This window comes from Pantherophis guttatus, chromosome 1 (genome assembly GCF_059756535.1).
Source record: "Pantherophis guttatus breed Tessera chromosome 1, ASM5975653v1, whole genome shotgun sequence".
NCBI lineage: Eukaryota > Metazoa > Chordata > Lepidosauria > Squamata > Colubridae > Pantherophis > Pantherophis guttatus.
The window spans coordinates 326,575,897-326,591,422 of record NC_142063.1 but is presented as its reverse complement, the minus strand read 5'-3'; the positions used below and the strand labels follow the sequence as shown (position 1 = coordinate 326,591,422).

The 15,526-nt window shown below is 39.2% G+C and overlaps 1 protein-coding gene across 1 annotated transcript in view; it reads right to left on the bottom strand.

Moving 5' to 3' along the window:
* Positions 1 to 4,787, bottom strand: part of CRCP (CGRP receptor component) — a 29,170-nt gene extending 24,383 nt beyond the window's left edge. The window contains exons 1-2 of the mRNA XM_034420970.3: positions 4,667 to 4,787; positions 762 to 798 (exon numbers count right to left, since the gene is read on the bottom strand). Coding sequence (XP_034276861.1) covers positions 762 to 798; positions 4,667 to 4,674 — 45 coding nt within the window. The 5' untranslated portion in view covers positions 4,675 to 4,787. The remainder of the gene's footprint in view (positions 1 to 761; positions 799 to 4,666) is intronic.
* Positions 4,788 to 15,526: the final 10,739 nt, after the last annotated feature.

Sequence of the window (15,526 nt, the reverse complement as noted above, 5' to 3'; positions counted from 1 at the left end):
ACAGAAAAAGAAGCCTCCAAGAATGTATTCAGCTCAAGATTTTCTTTCAGTAGTATAATTGCAGCTTGCATATTGCTACATTCTGTTGCTAATATTTTTAAGCGTTCTTGATTTCAGCTAATTTGAAGCAGCTTTTTTGTCATCACTATTAAACAAAGGAAATTAGCAACCCTTTGCAGATCTGTAATTCATCTGGCACAGTCTAGCAACCCTCCATTATATCTACATTTTAAATGATGGCCACCCTCCTTTATGGCTACTCTTTAAATCAATTATTTATTACTGGAGAGGGATACATTTTGAACGTCCTATTTTAACATTACGAAAATACAACATTTTATTTACAGAATCTATTTTCATTCAACAGTAGGTTTCCCAAGGTGCCTTAAAATTCCCATTATGTAACAATAACTCTATGGTTTCCATTTTTGTAATTATTAAACACAAGGCAGAGAGAGATGTTAGTCTTTTAAGAAGGAAATAAATGAGAAGAGGAGACACCAATTAAGGAAATACATGAACAAACATAAAAGGATTGGCCTTACACTACTAACCTAGGCTCCATCATGAAGGAGGTGGTATCCTCATGATTATTATATTGCAGCCTCAGATAATGGTGGAGGGACATAGAACAAGTTCACTTCTAGAAAAAAAAATCTTCCCTAACTTGAATGTCATCCAGATCTACTGAATTACAATGCTGTCATGAAAACAAAATTCACCTTATATGTAACTTTTCAGAACACTACAAATTACATTACCTCATAATTGCTGAGAAGGGCTGCGTTTCCATCTTTCCTATGGAAAAAAAATCCAAAGAGATTGTAAATACAATGATACTTTAACAGGACAAGTATGGAGAAGCCACTTTAAAAAGCCACAACTTTCTTCTAAAAGTTGAAAGGAACTTGGGCACAGAGCTAAGCTTAATTTGATGAATTATTTTTAAAACTGATTTTTAAAACTGATTTTTAATACTGATAAATCATTTTTAAAACTGCACTTAACCTGGAACTAAGAATAAGTGTGCCATAACTTGCAAAGACTATTGAAACCAAATCTGTTTACAAGGGCTTATCAGAGACCTGCCTGCTCTTGTTTTCTATTGAACTGCATTCCAATTAACAGCAAATAAACTCATTTTATTTTCAGAAAATGAGTAAAAAAATTAAGATTGCTTTTTTTAAAAAAAAATCACATTCACTTATCACGAATTAGCTATACATCCCCAGGACAATGAGTACAGCTAGATAGATAGGCAGCAGAAAATATCACTAGCATTTACAACGGAAGGGAATGACACTGTTTTCAGGTCCCCTGTTGCAACATACTTAAAAAATACAATGCATTATGTCAAGCACAGCCGACTGTTTGAATAGAACCACCACACTCATCACTTTCAAACAAGTTCAACAACTTTTCCACAAACTTCCATAGGCTCTAATGTTGTCTTTACAATGTACTGGTTGAGTGGACGAGAAAAGGGAGCCCCTTCTGAAAATATGCTGAGTTGGAGTTCTCATTGCATTGTGCGGATACAAGAAAAGCTACAGCAATTATGTTCATATACACACAGACACAATCATTTCATGAAAAGTGTTTTTGTTGTTGTTGACGGACATATATTCTCTTTTGTTGGTGGAGTTAATTCTTTTGAAGGTCTTTGCATTCCATATGCATCTGGAGAAATCTGAGTCCCCGTGCCCAACAACTATTGTAAGAAAAAATAATCAAAAAGGGTAACAGATCCACAGAGAATTATTCTCAATTGACCCAAAACATGGGAGATGAGTGAATTGGCTCACTTTAGAACACTTTAGAGGATTTGAGGAGGTAATTTGGTCCATGTCCTTGTCTGCTGGGTAGAACCACTGCCCACATGAATTTTTAAAAATGTTTTGCCATCTATATTACTGCATCGACACTCAGCATGATGTTAGTTGATATTTTCCTCTCTTTGGCTACAATGCAATATACACCTACTAGGGAAATGAACAAAGAATTGTTGGATTTCTAAAGAAATATGCATATTTAAAGATCAGTCTGTAAGAAATAGTTAATTCCCCTCCATTTGTACCTTAGATCCCATTCTTTTCACTACAAAGATATGATGGAGAGTTTTAGCTTTAGGATAATTCAAATTAATATTCCCAAATATGCCCAATACATCTTTCAAATTAAACAGGTATAATTTATTTATTTTTAAGTATTATATTTAGAGAGAAAGCTATGGAAATTTATAAGACTGACATCAATTCTGAGACCAGCTGCAACATCAAGGGCTCATTCCAATGGTCTACAGTTAATAGAGGTGTCTAGAGCATCAGCAACTATCTGAAATCCAGCACCATCACTGGGGCCAGGAACATGGTCAACTAGCACACAGGATGAAGGCCCTCCTCATCTCTAAAGGAGGGTGGGAGCATTGAGCCCTGATACACATTAGGGACCTCAGCCACAATCTCTTTCCCCAAATCAGCACTGACTGGAATCTTTCCCCAAATCAGCACTGACTGGAATTTTCCCCAAGGAAAGAATGATGCCCCTCACTACTAATCTTCATTGATGGTCCAGAAGGATACTATGAATCAAATATGATATCAAAAGGCAGCTGAGAGATCAACCAGGATGGTATATAACTCATCTCTAGAAGTAGAGTGATCACTGTTGTCTTAATTGAAAAGGCTTCACGTAATCGTGGGCCCCTCGGAGCTGCAATTCCATTTCTCAGCAATCTTCCCAAAAAGGGATGATTGAAGTGTGCCTAAATTGTCTAAAACTAATATGTCCAGCAATATCTTTTTGAGGGGGGAGCACAATTCTTCCTCTTTCAAAACTGGCGGACCATCCCTTTCCCTCACAGGAGGATGACATGATCACATAGACCTAAGAACAGGTCACTTCCTAAGTAGCTTTCACAAGCCAGGAGGTCATCTCAAAGACCATGTCCACTTCCTTGGAGTCACAAGCTCATCTCATCTAAACCCACAAGACAATGCCTCAGGCACCTCAGAAATTAGAATCCAACTCCAAGCAAAACCAGTGACTTTATCCATCAGATAGCTAGAATATTCTTCACAGCGGCCCTGTAGATGGTCCAGAAAGCTTATTTTTCCACAGCAGGAAACAATCCTTTAAACAGGGTTGCCAGGAGGGCTACCCGGACAGAATAAGAGCAGAGAAATAAAGTTTTGCCTCTTAATCCCACAATCTAATCCCTAACATACTGATGATGCGACCTAGTCTGAGTAATGTGCCCTTAGACCAGGATGTCAAACTCGTAGCCCATGGGCTGGATGCGTCACGTGCTGGCCCCGCCCCTGCCTGGTTTAGCAAAGGGGGGGGAAGTCCCAATAAGTCACATGACACTGCCATGACGCTACGAGTTTGACATCCCTGCCTTAGACTGATGCCCTATTCTAGGAACAATCGCCCAAACTAAATCCATTTTTAAATTTTTTTTACTCCTGCTTAATTAATTTGAAATAATCAAATAAAACGGACGGATATATAACTTTCTGCTTGCATGATCACCAATAATGTCTATAAATTGCTTATGGGTAACTATCGATCAGAACATTCTTATCAAAACTCCACTGAAATCCTATGAATATTTAATTTTTATTGGATCTTATTCTTCCAGAAGCCTGCCTATTAATACGATGCTGCAAAGGGAGCAAGCAACCATCACTAAATTAACTGAGATTTACTTTTGGATATACAATAATTACTTTTTAATGTGTAAACTGCATACTATTGCAAGGTTTTTTTAAAATTTGATTGTATTTATGTCTATTTTCATTAATGCATAGAAGAGCAATCTGTACCTATTTAAATATACAAATATGATTGCAACACACAGAAAACTGTTTTCTTCTTCACAAACTCCTACATCTTCTCAAACTTCTCAAGTGACAAAACAGATCACAAGTCTGGATTCAGAGATGGTGTCAAAAAAAAGCAATGCAGAAAAAATGTAACTGCATTCTCCAACATAGAAGGCAGAAGTAAGCAATTGAATTTGGTTAATGCCAAAAAAAACCTAAGCAGGGCAAAACCTGGATTTGGAGTGGAGAACACAGGAAATGTTAGGGTTGTAGACAACACCAAGAACTAACAGTAATAAAAAGGTTAGAAAGCCATGACAATCTGCCCTGCTGTTGCCACTCTCTGAGTCTGTCTCCATGAAAGCCATCAGCATTGAGGCTCGACTCAAGCCTTTTAATTTACTCCACCCTCTCGCAATATTGTGAAGGATAGCTGGATTCATCGATATACATAATCTGGTTCCCTAACGAGCTCATTTCCAGGGCTTGCTTGCACAAGGAAGATGAATCGGGAACTAACTAGCGGGCCACATTCGCACAACCCGCGAAACCTCTTTAAAAAAAAAAAACCAGCCAGGGGAAGAGGAGGAGCCACATCTGCAGGCGGTCGAAACAACGCGAGGGCTTTAAACAAGCCAGGGAAGCGCTTGTGCGGGCATGGCCGGAAAGCAATGGCAGTTCAGACCCACGCCCGGTGCTTCCCTTGCCTCCCTGCCTTTGAGTGTAATCCCGCCTCTCTCGTTTTGACCACTTCAGTGGCGGGGGCCGGGGCCGGGGCCGGGGCGGGGGGGGAGCAAGGCTTGCTGGCCGAAAGAAGCCCAGTTCGCTCGTCATCTTACACTTCCATGTTGCGCTTGCAGTCCACGGGAAAGTCCGCACCGCCGCCACGGCGCCCTCCTTGCGCACCAAGAGGCCGCGCGCTTTCCCTGCGCCGCCCCGGTCCGCCGGCGCCGCCCCTTCCTTCTCAGGCGCAGTAGCTCCTCCGCTGCCGCAAGGCTCAGTTTGGGCACCGGCGCCTACCAGATGTTTATGTCAACTCACTTGAGTGGTGGAGGGGGAGAGAACCCTCTTTCTAGCAAGAATGGAAGCTTTAAAAATATGTATATGAAAATGTTATATATTGCGCATCTGAATGTTTGAAATGGAAAGTGCTGCTCTCCAAGAACTGGTGCCTCAGAGATCCTTTCCCCTGGCTTAGTTTATGCAATTTATCTTTTTTAAATAATGGCTTTGAGGGGTGTATATAATAAAGTAACATAACATATAATAATGTAATATAAATGATGTAATAATATATTATTTTATATAATTATATAAATATAACATGCAGGAAGCCCCAGTTCGAATCCAAGTAAGGGTATGGCTAGCTGATGAAAGCTAAAAAGCTTGAAATAGATCTATACTAGTCTCCCTTTATTTCTTTATCAGCAAAATATAAATTTGGTATAAAATGGTTTGTCGTGAATGCGACTGCTTGAAGGCTCCTGGATTGGAGTTGAAAGGCCTTGGTAGTACAGTGGTTTAATGCACCCTGTTATTAACACAGCTGCCTGCAATTTCTGCAGGTTCGAATCTTACCAGGCTCAAGGTTGACTCAGCCTTCCATCCTTTCTAAGGTAGGTTAAATGACCCAGTTTGTGGGGGCAATAAACTGACTTTGTATAAATATACAAAAGTATGAAGGCTATTGCTTAACGCATTGTAAGCCGCCCTGAGTCTCCGGAGAAGGGCGGCATATAAATCAAATTAAAAAAATAAATAAATAAATAAATTTAAAAAGAATTTAAAAAGGCGAAAGGGAGCTGAATGCCCCCTCCCACATGTTGGGGTAGACCAGGTGTCTCGATAGAAAAACACATATATAAAATTTAATTATAAATTATATAATGATGTAAAGTAATGTAATATAATTATGTTATGCTACATTACATTATTCATCAAATTGGTATAGCTGCCCATCGCATAAGAAGGGTCTGGGTGGCATATAACAATCACAATAATTATGCAAGTACAATCATAAAAAAATATAAACAATCGTTACTTAAAATTAGAACATTAAAAACTAAAAGATAAAAACTGCAGTGATGAAAAGAGTAATTACAGGTAGACCTCCACTGATGACCACAATTGAGCCCAAAAGCGAGATATCTGTTAAGTGAATTTTGTCCCACTTTATGACCTCTCTTGCCACAGTTCTTAAGTAAATCACTGCAGTTGTTAAGTGAATTTGGCTTCCCCATTGTTTTTGCTTCTAAGAAGGTTGCAAAAGGTGATCATATAACCACGGGACACTGCATATTTATGCAACCGTCATAAATATAAGTCAGTTTCCAAGTGTCTGAATTTTGATCATGTGACCATGGGGATGCTGCAACGGTTTTAAGTGTGATAAATGGTCATAAGTAACTTTTTCAAGTGCCGTAAGTTCAAACGGTTACTAAATGAACTGTTATAAGTCAAGAATACACCTACATAATAGGTGGTCAAGATGTCCAATACTACTTTAATTTGATCAATACTGTAATCTGATTCAAGTCTGAAGATTAAAGGGAGATGCGCTGTCTGTTTTTTCAATATCTCAAGGATTGTCACACAAGATGCAGCAGAGGGTAAGAAATTAAATTTACAGAGAAACAAACTTTAGCAGAACATCAGTAACCATTGTTGGACAATATTGGCCATCTTTCTGCTGCTGGTTGTGTTTTGAGAAGGAGTGATGTTGCTGCATCCTGCTCCATAAATCATGTCCTTTTCAACTCTTGCATTCTGTGCTTGTTTATCTCAGTTTCTCATCTCTAAATTAAGATAATACTCATTCGGGCTTTGAAAACACAAGATAATTTATTTGATAATTGTAACTGGTCACTGTGGAGAAATTAATGAAATTAATGAAACTAGAATATCCCTATCAATCTTCCCCCTTTTCACATAAATTTAAGCATCTAATGCATTCTAGGACATACAAGTTAGGTCATATCAACAATTGTAACCATCCCCACGCTACTGAATGATCTTGCCTAGCAATTTCATGGAGATGTTAAGAGGAGCAGTGAGTGATCCAAACCCTGAGGCACCCAACACAAGAGGGGCCTAGCATTGAACCTCTTCCCTGCTACCAACACCAACTGTAACTGATCACAGAGAAAGGAGGAGAACCACTACGAAATGATGCCAATTCCCAAACACCCAAATTGGTCCTGAAGGATACCATGGTGGATGGTATCAGAAGCCACTGAGATATCCAGAAAGGACAGGATAGTTGCACCATCCCAATCCGGAGCCACTCCACAGATCATCCACAAATGCAACCAATGTCATTTTGCTACTGTAATCCAGCATGAAACCAATCTGAAAAGGGTCCAGATAATCATCATCATGGACCTACAGCTGTGCCTACCACAGCCTACAACCTTCCTAGAAAGGGAAGATTGGAGACTGGATGAAAGTTGTCTTAACGTTTCTGGGTTCAAGGAGGGCCTCTTGAGAAGAGGGTACAGCATTTCCTCCTTCAAGGTAAGCAGCAATATCCCCCCACAATGAGGTATTAACTGCACAGTCCCTAACAAATCAGGAGGACTCTGTCTACTTCAACATCAACTACAGGTAGTCCTCAATTTACAACCACAATTGAGCCCAAAGTTTCTGTTGTTAAGTGAGACATTTGTTAAATCAGTTTTGCTCCATTTTACGACTTGTTGCCACAGTTGTTAAGTGAATCACTGTAGTTGATAAGTTAGTAACATGGTTGTGAGGTGAATCTGGCTTCCCCATTGACTTTGCTTCTAAGAAGGTCGCAAAAGATGATCACATGACCTTGGGACAAAGCAACGGTCATATGTATGAACCAGTGGTGGGTTTCAAAAATTTGCTACAGGTTCTGTGGGTGTGGCTTGGTGTGGGCTTGGCATGGCTTTGTGGGCATGGCAAGGGAAGGATATTGTAAACTCTCCATTCCCTCCCCAATCCAGGGGAAGATTACTGCAAAATCTCCATTTCCTCCTGATCGGCTGGGATTTGGGAGGCAGAGAATAGATGGGGGCGGGGCCAGTTAGAGGCGGTATTTACTGGTTCTCCGAACTAGAAACAAAATTTCTGCTACCTGTTCTCCAGAACTGATCAGAACCTGCTGAAACCCACCTCTGGTATGGACCAGTTGCTAAGCACCTGAATTTTGATTACATGATGCTACAAAGATCGTAAGTGTGAAAAATGGCCATAAGTCACTTTTTTCAGTGCCGTTGTAACTTTGAATGATTACTAAATGAACTGTTGTAAATTGAGGATTATCTGTAGTGCAAACTCTTTCCTGATAAATGAATTTCGATGAGCCCTGGGCCCTTCCATAGGATCTGCCCAGGTGGAATCTAATGTCAACTCGTAAAGCATTTGTGGCTGTCGGAACCCTCACATCTAACTCCAAATGAAACTCAACTACATTATTTGACAGATCCTGAGGTTATTCTTCACAAAAGTCTACAAAAGCTTCTCGACATCATCTTACTCAAGAGAGGCCTTTTCACCCAAAACAGGGCTGCTGAACAGCTTCCTACAGATGCAATAAAAGCAGAGAAGTCAGCTCACTTCACCCTTGGCAGAAGCTAATACAGATAGTCTTTGACTTATGACCACACTGGGGACCAGAATTTTAAGCAAGGCAGTTAAGTGAGTTTTGTCTGATTTTACGATGTTTTTGCCATGGTTGTTAAGCGAATCACTGAAGTTGTTAAGTGAATCATGCAGTCAATAAGCAAATCTAGCTTCCCCCATTGGCCTTGCTTGTTGGAAGTCAATTGGTAAGGTTGCAAAATAGTGATTATATGACCTGAGACATTGCAACCATTGTAAATACATGTCAGTTACCAAATGTCCAGATTTTGATCACATGACCATGGGGCTGCTGACTATGGGTCATAAGTGTGAGGACAAGTAACTTTTCAGTGCTATGGAACTTTGAATGATCACTAAGTGAATGGTTGTAAGTTTAAGAATACCTGTAAAATCTCCTACCTCTATGCGGTTGACTTCTGGTGTATGTCTTTTGCCAGTGGCTCTCTAGGCATCCCTTTTATCACTTCATCTCCTGGAGTTCCACAGTGAACTAAAGAGATCTACACCAGCCACAGTTATAAGAGTCCTCACAAGTATGATCCAGTCCTTGGCCCCTGAGGCATGCAGATTTCAAACCATTGCTAAATCATACACCACAGCATCGGGAATAACCTCAAGTTATTCCCGATGAGAGAAGACAATGGCATGAGTCATTGTTTCCAATGCTTTCTGATCCAGGAACAAACTCAACTACTGAGCCACCAAAGTTGGCTAAAGCTTTCTTGACCACAAGTTCCTCCTGCTTTTTGGCTCATGAAGCATAGCTTATGGCTTAACATACTATATTATTCCAATAGAAGAGAATATATGTAACTCAAGGTTGAACTGTGGTCTCCTTGGTGCTCTCTGAGCTTGGTTGTTTGTTTGCAAATGTTTGATTAGTCAACTAAGTACCATGATGTTATTTTGCTGAATAATGAAACATCTGCAAGTGAAGAAACCAAACTCAGAGAGCACCAATGATTAGCATGTTGTGTCAACCGACTGTGATGTGTTTTCTCAGTATAGAATGCAATCAGATTCCTCTGCCATGTGCAACACTAGTATGGAAAAACATTCTGGAACTTCTCATTAGAGAACCATCCAGAGACTTAGTGGTTGATCTGCTTGTTACAAAACAGACAATATAGGTAGAGTGGCTACTGACAGGAAATATAGCATACTAAATGATTGCTCACCTCCCAGACCACTATATTAAAATATTAGCCATTACAATTTGTCCCAAAATGTTTGCTGATTGGTAAGAATAATTACCAGGAATATCCAAGAAAGGAACTTCACAAAGAGTCAAAGGAATAAAGGCATAGATGGAAGAGTAAAAGAGATTCATCTCCTCCAGTAATGAGGAAATAGAGGTAGAGGAGAAAGAGCGTGATATATCAACCATGGACATTTTTCGATAATTTAACCATAGAAAATTAGCATTCAAGGGTATGTGCTATAGCAAGGGTGTCAAACTCAAGGCCGGACCGGATCCGGCCCTGCTTAGGGTGCCTAGATGTGGCCCACAGAGCCACCCTGGAAACAGTGAAGGACTGGCCAGCGGTGCCTCTCCCAGCAAAAACGGAGCTCACAAGGGCCACGGGTGGCCCCGAGCTCCATTTTCACTGGCAGAGGGTTGCAGGAGGCTGTCCCAGCCAAAATGTAGCTTGAGAGCTGGTTTTCACTGGCAGAGTACTCAGGCCAACACAGGCTCCCCCTGACAAGAGTGAAGTCAACCTGGCTATGCCCCTCCCGGCCACATCCCCCCCCCCGAGGTCAAACACAACCCTGATGCAGCCCTCAATGAAATTGAGTTTAACACCTCTGTTCTATGCTTTCAGCAAAAGCAATCATGGATAGAATTCAAAATGTAAATACACAGAGGGCCAAATCAGAATTTTATCAAATTTGGAATCATAAGATATTAAAGAGCCATAAGGTCCAACAAATGTGGTATCTATTTCAATGGCTGCAAATTTCTAAAGTAGTTGGATTTCATTTTTCCCTGCAAGGGATATTGTTGACGCAAGCGCAGAATCTAGTTTTTCAAAAGTACGAAACAAATCTACTCCCTAATTCAGATAAAAATTGGAGATCACCCCACTCTAAAACAGGAAGAATACCTATTGCCAGGCAGACAAACAATATATTTTTTCTATCTGAATTCAGAGTTAGTTTAAAACCAGTCCTTTGTTACTTACCTACTGTGTCATGTTAGTGTTGAATTCCTTGGTATTTGGTTATCTTGCCAAAGTTTCTATTGTTATAAATGGACAGTAGCAGCAATATATATGTGTGCATCCACATAAAAACACCTTGTTACTATGCACAGTAGTTTCCACAGTATGTTCTTAATTATGAAGATATATTGTATTCTGATAATGTGTTCAAGGAATCAGATCCATCACTCACTGGCTTTTAAAGCAATAAAAGATAGATGGCAAGATAGGAAGCATTAGGCAGAAGATGGATCAGGACCTGTTCAAAACTAGGTTTTTGTTATGTAATCATTCTGTCTTGTTCATTGAATTTAACAAGAGATCCAAATAACATTTTCTCTTCTGTGTTTTCTCATTTTTTTATATCTTTTTCTTTTCTTTTGCTTAACAGAAATAGGAAGATGGAACCAATACTATACAATGTTCTTTTTGTTGGCAGATTCAGTCTGGAGGTACCCTTTTTGATTTGCAGTCGATCAGAAGATTTGGCAACTTCCAGAAGTTTTACAGTGTTGATTTATTTATTGGTTAGCTTTATATATTATTTTTTCTCTCTGAGCGCAAGATGATGTGTAAAATAATAACCTGAACAACATCCTTGAGAAAATGAGTAGTGACTGACTTGAAATCATTTAGTAAACAATGACCTAGAGCCAAAGGTAAACTTAATCCAGTCCCCTAATACTAGTGCCAAATCTTAATCCTTATTTAGTAGACAGCAAGTTCAGAGAATAGCAGTTAATGATGCAGTTAAATAATTTAAGACTTTGGACTCTGGTTTGCAAGACATGGGTTATGTTCCTCTTTAGTAACAGAAATGCCTACGGTATTACTTTGCTTACGTCAAAATGTGGTAAATTAAATATGTTTAGGCAATCTGGGCTTTCATCCTGCTTCTGCCAAATGACATCCCAAAAATCTTGCTCTGTTGCTATCAGAGATAGCAAGGAAAAATGTTTCTGAGGCAAATGCAAACATTCATTTGCAGACATCCTTCTGCATGCTGAAATTAAGCAGCTTGGAGGGAAATCAGAGGTCGTTTGTGTGGGAATAGATGAAAATCTTAGTTTATGGAACTAGGCTGTGAGAATGCTGAATCCCTGAAAAATAAGGAATGCTGTCCCTTAATTTTAATTCTGTATTTTTCTTTTCACGCCTCCAGCAACTGTTTTGCCTCTCGCAATAAAACGAACAAGTTTGTCGAAGTTGAAGGCTGTCCACTCTGAACTACAGCAAATGAGGAAGCAATTTCTGCCCTGCATTCATGACAAAAAAGGTGGAGCCGGGCCAGTGATCCTTGGCAGGAGAACAGGGGCATTTTACTATGCAACATTGGAGCCTGTGCCATCTTGGCCATACCCTGCAATTTTGCCAACGTTGGAAGTGCAGCTTCTGTATTTGCACCACAGCAATAGATGAAAGAACGTTGGCTTAAAGCTGCATTTGAGAAATCCTGATTGGTAGAAAATGCATTTTCTTGCCAGTTCTCAATACAGTTGCAAGAACAAAAACCCACTGTTCGTTCTTCCCCCCTCCAGCAAAAAAAACAGTATGCTCAGCATAGTAACATTTTGACTGAAAATGCAAAGGGGCCAGGGTTGCTGTGTGCATGTTGGTATTGACTATTGAAAGCAGAGGGGCCTAGGCAGTGCCATTGTGAAGAGAACTGCTGTGTGCTTGGATTCTTTGTCAGGGAAGGTATTTACTATGCTTAACGTTTTGCTGATTACTTCAAAGTGTCTTTTTTTTAAAAAAGAAAAACTCATAGACATTCCCCATTCATTAACAAGGATGTTTTAAAATACATAAACATTTCTACAATTTTCCAAATCAATTCAAACTTCTTTAACAGATTCAGGTCAGGTGCATAATTCTTCTTTCCTACTTTCCTTCTTTCCTTCCTTCCTTCCTTGTAAAAGATGGGAATCTGCAGCAAAGCAGATGTTTATGACAAACTTTATCTGCAGTAATGTCACTTCACAAGCCTTTCTTTATCTTAATTTGCCTGTGCTATAAGGATTACAACATGGTGCTTGAGTAGTGACATCCTTGCATATGCTCAAATGGCACAAAAACATATCTTGCTCCTTGCTTGCCAACAAAAAACGAGCCAGACACCCTAGTGGGCTCGTTTTTTTGCCAGTAACTGCCATGTACTGGCCAAGAGCAGATTAGATATAGCCTGCTGCTGGTATATTTTTATGCTGGCAAGAATTAATAAACGTGTTTTTTTTTTTTTGCCCTCTGCTTGAATTAAAAAATAAAATAAAATCTGAGAATCAAGTTGTATCAATAGACATCACTGGCCAAGAAAAGAATCTATTTCTTCTTTTCTAGTGGTTTACAAGCAAATTATTGTCTCTGCCTCTTTTATAAAGGAGGCTTATTTTCTCTGAATTAAAGAAAAAGCAGGTTCCCAGATTTTTCTATCTGAATTCAACAGAATGGAGAGAAAGTATGTCCTGGAAAACTTCTCCTTTTAATCACCCAGTTATTATAGAGAGTCAGTTTGGTCCAGTGGCTAAGGCTAGAAAGTGGGAGATTCATGGGTTCAAGTCCTGCCCATGAAAGTCAGCTGGGTGACATTGGCCAATCGCTTTCTCTCAGCCCGACCCACCTCACAGGGTTGTTATTGTGGGGGAAATAGGAGGAGGAAGATGTGTTGGATATGTTCTCGTTGAGTTATTTGGAAACATAATAAAGGTGGGACACAAAGAAACAAATAGATCCTTAAAAACTGACAAATTTGTGAAAGAATTTTCATAACCTTTTGAAAATACAATATCTCTATAATACTGCCTCAACACTATAGCTAGCAGTGTATCTATGTAACAGTTTCAGGAAGTATGCAAATAAGCTTTTCCATTTCTTTCCTTTTTAATGTTTTTTAAGCTTTTAATATTATTTTATACTTTTCCTTATTTATTCAATCTATGTGCAATATATTCTGCACATTGAGGGAAGCTGGGTTGAAAGAGAATGAAAATGGTTTTTTATACTATGCAGTATGGTGATGACAGTACTCTGACAATATAAATCATCTACTGTATAAGCTTTACTAATAAAAGTCAAGGAATACAGTGAAAAAATTGCACTAAAATTAAATACAGAGAAGACCAAACTAATCAAAATTGTAGAACAACCAGCCTTAGAATTGACAATGAAAATACTGAAAGGGTGAATAACTTCTTCCTTTTAGGATCAACTATCAACAGTAAAGGAGCAAGCAAGAAATATGCCGTTTTCTAGCTGTTGGTGGAGTGGCACTGAAGAAATTGGGAAATATATTTTAGATGCTGGGAGGTGTCTATATCCATAAAGATCAGAATCATGCAGATGATGTTTTTCCCTGTAGCTCTATGGAAGCAAAAGTTGGATTTTGAAGATAAGATGTATTTGCACTTTTGAACTTTGGTGCCAGAGAATACAGAATACTGTTGAGAATACAGATAGTCAGTTTGCCAATTGCCTAAATTTTGATTATGTGACTGTGAGGATGCTGTGATTGTTGTAAGTGCAGGGCCAGTCATAAATCATGTTTTTTCAGTGTCACTGTGACTTTGAACAGTCACTAAATAGATGGTTGTAAATTGAGAACTACCTGTATTATGGCTAGCCAAGAAAATGGATCATCAAACAAATCAACTCAACAACTCTCTCAGCAAATAAATAGGCTCAAAGTGTCATACTTTGGACACATAATATGAAAACCTAGCTCTTGGAGAAGTTTATAATATGGTCACGTCATGTGGAGGAATTCACCAGAGAAAGCAATTATATTTGGAAGAAACCAGACCATCAATGAACATGGTGGCTGGACACTATCAAGGCATAGAAAAACTCTTAAGTATTAGTACAAGATTGGAAGATGTGGAAAGACCTGGCCCATAAAATCGCCAGAGTTGGACTTGACTGAATGGATAACATCATCATCATCATCATCATCATCATCATCATCATCATCATATTGGGGAAGGAAAAAGATAAGAATGACTGGCAGCAAAATGAATGAATTCAGTTATAAAGCAGTGACTGCACCATTGGAAAACTTGAGGAACTGTAATGAGACCAAGGAATAACATTGACAAACAGGAGGAAGACAGTCAGATATAAGAAATCTGAATCTGGGTTATAAATGTAATTTGAGAAAGTGTCTCAAACTTGACTCTCCCTAGTTCCCATGGGGATAAAGGGAGGGAGGAGCACATTCAAAGCTGTAAGACTTTGCTACCCCATGTTTGGTCTACCAAGGAGGACTAGTGTCAATCTTGTAAGTCCAAATGTGCTTAATTTTCTATCATGATTTATTTCTTCACAGTATTTATGTAGTGCCAGACATTTAAAGACTCATCAGTAAAATATAACCAAATAAAATCAATACAACAACCCTAGTAGCATTCAAAAAACCCAGAGACATCAACACACACACACAGTGTCTGCTTTTGTACTCACAAGCTTCTTAGAAGCCACTGTGGCCCCCACAAGATTGGTGTCATTGGCTGTAAATGATTTCATTCTCCAACAGGCAAGCTGCAGCATTCTGTACCAATTGCAGCTTTCAAACAATCTTCAATCAATGCTGGGATTCCATTATTTTTAAAACTTGTTACCTAAATGCTGCCTCCAAATTTTCTGCCTGTATATTCTTTGGCTTTCAAGAGCTGTGTTCAACCTCCTCCCTTCATTGTTTCACCTGGACAATAAAGCAAAAAAGTTAGCCAAGGTTTCCAAATAGATGCATAGAAGTATCCATTTTCCATGCCCGAATTGTAGTCCTAGGACAAGTGTGAAATATCCAGGATTCCCCCTCTTAGTGTTTCATTGCAACACCTGTCAACAACCATAATTGCTGGGATGATGTTAAAAATGCAAAAATATGAGTGCAAAAGA